General features: G+C 27.5%; 1 protein-coding gene across 1 annotated transcript; it reads right to left on the minus strand.

Annotated features, from left to right (window-relative positions):
- On the minus strand, nt 1-2,959 carry LOC111633964. The gene is made up of 5 exons (XM_023378622.1): nt 2,807-2,959; nt 2,594-2,733; nt 2,427-2,464; nt 861-1,099; nt 1-447 (listed from the first exon to the last, which is right to left on the minus strand). Exons 1-5 carry the CDS (start codon nt 2,909-2,911, stop codon nt 352-354), a joined length of 618 nt encoding a protein of 205 aa, XP_023234390.1. The 5' UTR covers nt 2,912-2,959; the 3' UTR covers nt 1-351.
- Nucleotides 2,960-7,884: the final 4,925 nt, after the last annotated feature.

The following is a 7,884-nucleotide window of genomic DNA, read 5'->3' on the forward strand; positions in this document are numbered from 1 at the left end:
TTAAAATTTCAATCTTTTAGAGTTTATTTACATAATTTTTTTGTATAAAATTATTTAGTAACTTAAATATGTTTCATTGTTTCCAATGAGGATATTCTTAATTAATTAACATTATATTACAGTTTTGGAGCGGTTTTTATCTATAATATTTTATTCTATAAAAGCGTTTATTTCAGTTAAGAAATAAATCTAAGTCTGTTATTTTAAATTTACAGTCGTTGTTTATATAAAAGGTTTATCGAACTTTGTTCAATGACGAAGTTTTATTGTCACGTATGAAGAAAATGAATAATGAAGAGACAATATCTTCATTCCTGACGAGAAGAGAAACAATATAAATATAGTCGATGGTCATTTGAGGAAGGAATTAAAGAGATTGCCGATTTCGTCCGAAGTTGGTCTTTTGCTGGCTTCTGGGTTCGTACATTTTCTTATCACTACCCTTAACTAGAAATTAGAAAAAGATATATCATTTGTTTTGACATTTATAAATATATAAATATTTTAACGTAATGTTTATTAAAAGAAAATTATTAAAGTACAGTAAGCCTTCGATTTAATAGACACCGATTTAATGAACTTTCCCTAACTCTAGAAAGGAAATAACTCTTGAATCTTTTCTTTATTTGTCAATAGAATACGTTAAAAGAGGTTAGGTCAATAAATTACTTAATTATAACCAGTAAAGTATATTATAATCAAGTTTGTTATTAATAGGCCTATATGTTTTCAAAATACATTCGATTTAACGCAATAGTAGAAACTCCCTTCCCCAATTAGTCCGTTAAACCGAAGGTTTACTGTAATTTATATTACTTCGTCCATCGTCTCTATACTTGTTTAAGTGTAATTTCACTTACTGTTTCTAGAATTTGTTCGTCGTCGTCTTTTCCTTCGTTGAGAGAGGGGACTGGTGTATTTGATTTAATAGAACTAAGTTCTATTGTGACATCACTCATATTTCTTCTGGGTCGAAGGTTAGGTCTTTCGGGTGAAGGAGATTTCGAAGGAGATGACGGTTGTTCGTGATTAAATAAAATCTGAGAGTCACTCAAGTTGATGGAAACATTGTCTATCCTATTATTGGATATTTCGTCTTCTATTAACTCAAAAAAAGATTTATTTTATAATATTTTAAAATATGAAACTAATTTAATATATAAAACACTAAATAAGAAGGAATAATTAGGAATTTTTCAAATATTATTTATTCGTTTATTAAAAGAAATACTTAAAAAATATATATTTTTGATAAGAATTATAATAATAAAATATTTCAAATTTATTATTGGAAGATAGCTTAAAAATTTTTTTCATTTTAAAATTATGTACTAGTTTCTAACATAGGGCTATTTATCTTATACAGTATTATAAAAATATGATTAAACATTTACTTAAAACATTTTTACAGGAGATATTTTAAAAATTCAATGTTAAGTACTATGATAAGAAAATAAAAATAATACATTTACTTATAACACTGTAAATATAATTATACAGAAATACAATTTTACTTTTATTTACATGGATTTAACCACATGCCACTGATGTAATCATGTGAAAAAATAGAAGTAATGTAATTATTCCGGAATGCATTTAGAACGAGATAAAAATTCATTCACCTGTTTTAGATAACTCGCCCATGGCCAGTGGGTGAATGGATTTTGGAATTTTGATTATATATGTAAGCCTATGCAATTTATGTCACTTAAGAAATTAATTATAAAAATATTTATAAGAAAACTGAAAAATTCTCGAGAAAACTAATTGCATTCATTAAAATTTAATTTTTAAAAGGATTCGGACAAGTTTTATAAATGAATTTTATATAACAGACGATACAGAAATTAGAAGAAAAATTATTTATTAAGTACTTTCGCTTGTTACACTCAAGCTTCTTAGATAATTGCACAGCAACACTGAACAGTGAACAAGCATTTCAGAATGCTTGAGTATATAAGTGCTATAATAAGAAAATAATAACAATAATACATGTAATATAAGAAGCAAAAGAAGTTATGAAATATTTTAATTTTAATTTGTGTATTTTGATTTTTACGACATAAAAAATATAGTACATAAATCGAATTTTGTTTTGTTTATAGGCCTAATTAAGCAAGATGCGCTTAGAATTTACAGTAAAATAAAAAATTTTTAAACAGAATATAGGCCTATATTAATGTATTAATTTTTCTTAATTTAAACAAATTTCTTAATTATTTATTCGACTTTTCTACCAAGAGAATAAACATTTATCCTAAATTTTTTGATACTTTTCGATTAAAATCAGTTCGAAGAAAATAGCAACCGTCTATTATGACGAAACCAGTCTTATCCATCATCATTAAAGTGAAAACGTATGATTATTATCACTGATGACGTAGGATATATGTAATTCTAGCACTTTTATATAAGTCTTTCCCTACCTTTTGCCTCGGGATTCTTATGACGTCTTTGCACGGGGCTGAAATAAAGAAAATCGCAGTACATCATTTATACAAAAAGTTAAAAAAGAAAAAAAAAAGCTTCAACAGATTTAATATATCACAAAATAATGGATCCGTTTTCTGCAGTAATTTCAAAGAATATTCACCTGGAATTGGGCGAGTGAGCACGAATCGAAAGGGCTAAATTACCATCATTTCGTCGAAGTAAGAGTCGAGGAGAGTCTTGTTGAGAATTGATTTCGGATGCAGCGATTCGTTCTACCGGTTTTCCTTCGTTTGGATTTGCCTAATAGTTGTATAAAGTGTCATAATTTGATAAAATATTAAAATAACTTCTTGCATATAACATAACTACGCACAGTAGAATTGAAAAGTGGCTTCAGTTCCTCTTCTGCCACCGCATTTCCTTTATATTGTCGCGTGTCTTTGTCACCGGCTCGATTTAGATTCGATTCTGCTTCCATGAGACTTTACTGCCATAAAGATAACACTTCATTTATGAAAAATTACCTAAAAATCTGAAAAATTTAATTATTATTAATTTTTTTTTTCTAACAATAATTATAATCATGTTCTTTATATCGAATTACAGCTTATCTAAAGTAGTAAACGCGTAAGTTCACTTCTTTTTATAAATGTAAAAATGTTACAGATCATCAATGTTGAATATAAATTGAATTTATTTTAAGAAAAGATAATTAATCTCCTCTTTATGAGATTTGAACTACCAAACATGAGCGAGATTGGAGAGATTTTCACTCTCTCCTTTGATGTTCATACAGCTTATTTTCCTGGTTTTTTTTTTTACTTTCTAGGAACTTTTTAACGAGAAATTATTTGGAAATGATAAATTTTACAGGTTTATTTGTCTGTGAATGTGTCAAAAAAATGCCAATTTTATTTTATGGAAGTTAGTTCTCATTCCTTATTCTTTTCATCATTTCCACATTTGTTGACGAGATATTCATGAAAAATCTATCCAGGAAGAGAATATAAGTAATGAAATTATCCTAGAAGAGCTATACCCTTAAAAAAACATTTAAACAAACAAACCTGCATCTATAACATTTTTAAGCTAATATTTTAACCAGGATTATGATTATTTTGACTGTAAATTTGTAAATTATTTGTACTCTCAATTGCAAAGCGCATATGAGAAGTATATATATATATATATATATATATGTATACAGTAATACAACCTTTATTTTTAATTACCTATGGCTTAATAAATTATATTATATTAATGCTTAAACTGTTTATATAGACATTTTCTAATAGACATAAAAACTGGCATTTAAATGGAAAGTCAGTATTTTCTATTATTTTATTAAACAATGAGACTAAATTAAAAAGTTTTTATTTATAATGAACGACGATCAAATAGCTGTGGCATATAACAGGACAAAAAAAAAAGGATATGTAAATAGGGCGATTCTACACCAATTAAAACGCAGCCGAGAGGGACCACCAAGGGAATGTCAATAGAAAAAAAGCAAAAAACTGGATGGTCTCCGCTTTGACTAGTCTTGAACGTCACACTACTAGCCGCACACTACCGCCGTCACAACGCACCTACGCCATCTAGCGGAAGGTTTATGACGATTCATTTTTTAAAATATTACTCTACAGTCAATGTCGATGATTGTTAACCTTTTCCACCCCCTTTTTTGCTTTTAATTGCAGAATAAAAATAGGAGTCACAATTTCGTATAAACAGAAAGAACAAACAGTTTTAAATGATAATGACCAGAACAATCTAGGTCTACGTATCAAGAAGATAACAGTCTTCATAATTGAAAAAATTCATCTTTAAAAGTAGTCTAATAATGTTTTTTAGTCACTAATTAGCTCTTTTAAGAAAGAAGAGACAGAATAACTTCAAAATTCTACCTTTATCGGAAATTGTAAGAGAATGTGGAAATTTTATTTATTTAGAATTGAAGAAAATGTCTCATTTGATGCGTAACTATGCGAGGAGACTGTCTAATACAGAGCTTCACTTGCTCAGTTCTTTTATTTTTTTACAGATATCAATAGGAAAGGGGATAGACGAAGATGGGATGAACGTACGAACGAATGGTACAGTACACGATAGCTTTTTTTTTTATTATCTAAAAATAGCTAAATAAATAACAAAACTAGGTTTAATTTTTTCAATATTCATTTTTTATTTACTCTAAAAATAGTCGAAGTAGGATTAATCGATCAAAACTTTTCGTTTTTAATAAAAATTTATTGTAATTGAATAAATCAATGAATTAAAATTAAGCAAAATTTATCATGAAATTACTTCTAAATATTACATTTTATATAATTTTATATAGAATTATGAACGTTATTAATCAATTAAAATTAAAAGATTTATAATTAATATCAATAATTTAATTCTAATTAATTAATATTAATGATTGAAATTTTACAATTCCAGTCATTATTATAACAATGCCAGGTTTGCTATAATTCAAGTCAATGATTTACTTAATATATTATATAATTATATTTTATCTATCCCTTTTTATTTATTTAATGATATTTATCTTAATTAGGACTAAATACTTTTATTCAGTTTTATAAATTAAGAGTTTACTGCTATAAACTGATCTGGGTTTTGTATAGTCGATGGTCGAAGGATATTCCAAATTAAATTTTCGGTATTAAATCGGCCTGTAATGTTTAATTATATTCATATAATCATGTTTTTATTTTTATAGTTTAATGATAACACAAAAAATATCTATTTAGCAAACGATTTAGGCCTATACTTAGTCGTTTCTTTAAAACTGTCACTTAAATAGATGATATTTTGGGCTGCCTATAAATTACGTAACACAAGCATTAATGTGTGGATAGGTAAGTACAGTACTCGTTATGATGAGTTGCAAGGGGGTGGGGAAGGTTAACAAAAAAAAAGTTACTTAATGCTAGGTTCTTTAAATCGACTGTTGTTAGTTTAATATGTAGATATAAAGCTATCGTTAATTTTTCGTCAAATGGTGACAACTTCTCAGATTTGGCAATAAGTTTCGTTAAGAAACGCACACAAAAGTAAACAGAAGTTTTTAATTTAAAAGAAACTATATCAGCGTGTAGCCTCCTCTACGTGGGATCTTACGTGTTTGATGAAATTTTCTGAAGGAATTGAAGATTATGAATTAATTAACGAGGAATACATAGATACAGCTGGTATGGAAGCTCCAGATGAATGTAAAGAAGGCACTCCAGTGATAGGCCTATCACTCACAGATGCTCTTATCAACCCTTGGGTAACGGAATGATTCATTTTTGTTTCTGAAGTGCTGCAAAGCGAACCATGCTGCTCGTCACTGCATTGTACTGTACTGTACGTTATATATGTAATTAATAAAATAATGTGACGTTCAGTACCTCGTGCTGAAATTATTCCGTAGTGTAATTAAGGGGTTGATTAACGGCGTTACGAAGCGTTACAGAGGGGTGGAATGGTAGTTGGAATTATAAAAATAGTGTTTTGTAGTTTATAAACGATCCTTTTCGATATTATTTTCAGTGTTTATTTCCGAATCGAATAAGCTGTACTGTACAAATAACAAATTCATTTTTTTATTGAGAAAATGCTAATTTCACTTTTTTATAGCAATAAATTTATTGTTTTAATGTCTTAAGCGTTGATGAAACATTAAAAATATAATTACTACATTAAAATCTGTGTTTATTACGATTAACGGTGAAATAAAAAAAGTTTTTATTAATTAAACAATTTACTAATCTATTAATTCAAAAATCTATAATTTAAAAAATACATAAGCTATATCGAAAGCAGAGAACATAGTGAAAATTATTCGAGCTTTTTTTAAAAAAAACAGAACAAAGAAAATGAACTGATTAAAATAATTCTATTTAAAAATTACTCTGTTATGCTTATTTAAATGCTTTATTTGAAAGTATTTTAAATAATTACATATACTAAAAGTAATAATAAATGAAAACTTCTCCAGAAATAATAATGATTATTAATTGCAGCATAAAACACATCTATTATATGTAATTTGAGATTTGATCAATGTTTATTGGAAACAAATGGGCTACTGTCTTCAGCATAACTTATTTCATCTGTTTTGTAAGATTTATATTAATTTATTAAATGAAATTAATATACATTAATTTCATTATTAAATAATGATACATAGTACGGCTAATAAAATAAGTTATATATTCCATTGTAGCCTATATCTAAATCAGTGCTTCTTATCCTGGGGTGCGTGCACCCCTGGAGATGCAAGAAAGTATTTCCAAGGGTCCGAGTGGTAACGATAGGTTTTTAACATTTAGATGTGTAATACTAAAATTTAAGCTGTTATAAAAATTTGACTGTAGTGTATTATGTACAGTACTCTCAGAACCAACGATATATTAATTCTGAGTACACAGTACACTCAGAGTCCTGGCGATGTCCGGGATCCGCACTCTCTGTACAGTACCTTTACCACTTTGGGCTCATTCGAATTTCATAACAAAACATCGGAACACAATTTTAAAGGGGTGTGAGACCTTATTTTGAGAATTTTGAGATTCAAGGAGGTGTCGGTCACTAAAAAGATTAAGAAATCCTGATCTAAATCAATGCTACTAAAACCATTTTCAAAAATTTTCTCCAGATTATCGCAAGTATTATTGAGCAGATTTAAAAATTAGAAATAATTTATATAACATTATTTATCAGAGTTTTTCCTACTTTATATAAAATTAAGATTATTTCATAAAAATAAAAATAATGTAAATATCATTAGTAATAATTTTCTTAATAAAATATTAAGTAAAATCTTGTCGATTAATTTGTTGGATTCAGCAAACTTTATCCATTAACTCCGAAAAATTCGAGAATTATATTTAAAAATGTTTTTTCTTTTTTGAAATGCAATACTTTTTTTTGAAAAAGAAAACATTTACAGCATTAAATTGACAAATTAGGAACGTAATTACGTTACGTCATAAATGATAATTATGAAACAAAGTAAGTTATAACAAAATCAAAAGCATGAAATGATCAAATAGTAAATCACATGATCTTAAACCAATAAAATAATACCAAAACCAAACGTGTCTTTCGTTATCATATGTCGTAAATGTATTTTTCTATCAGCATCTTCATTTCTTTCTTTGAATTTCATTTGTAAGTTTCACAGATATATTAAAATAGTTATTTAGGGTTATTACTTAATTTGTCAACAAAAAGTGAAAAATACCTTAATATAGTACTCTCTTTCTAATTTGGATAATTGTCTTAATACTTGCCGGATAATTGAGAGCTCTTAATAATTCTCTCCCTCAGTTATTCGACACAGACCCAGTGTGTTCGCCTATGCGCATCCGTTTCCATGAATCGTCATGTTGCACATTCTGTTTTTCAATTTAATCGGATTTCATTTTTGTGTACAGCACAGAATTGCATGTCAGC

The sequence above is a fragment of the Centruroides sculpturatus genome, unplaced genomic scaffold (genome assembly GCF_000671375.1).
Source record: "Centruroides sculpturatus isolate CEXI.00-Female unplaced genomic scaffold, Cexi_2.0 scaffold662, whole genome shotgun sequence".
NCBI classification, from domain to species: domain Eukaryota; kingdom Metazoa; phylum Arthropoda; class Arachnida; order Scorpiones; family Buthidae; genus Centruroides; species Centruroides sculpturatus.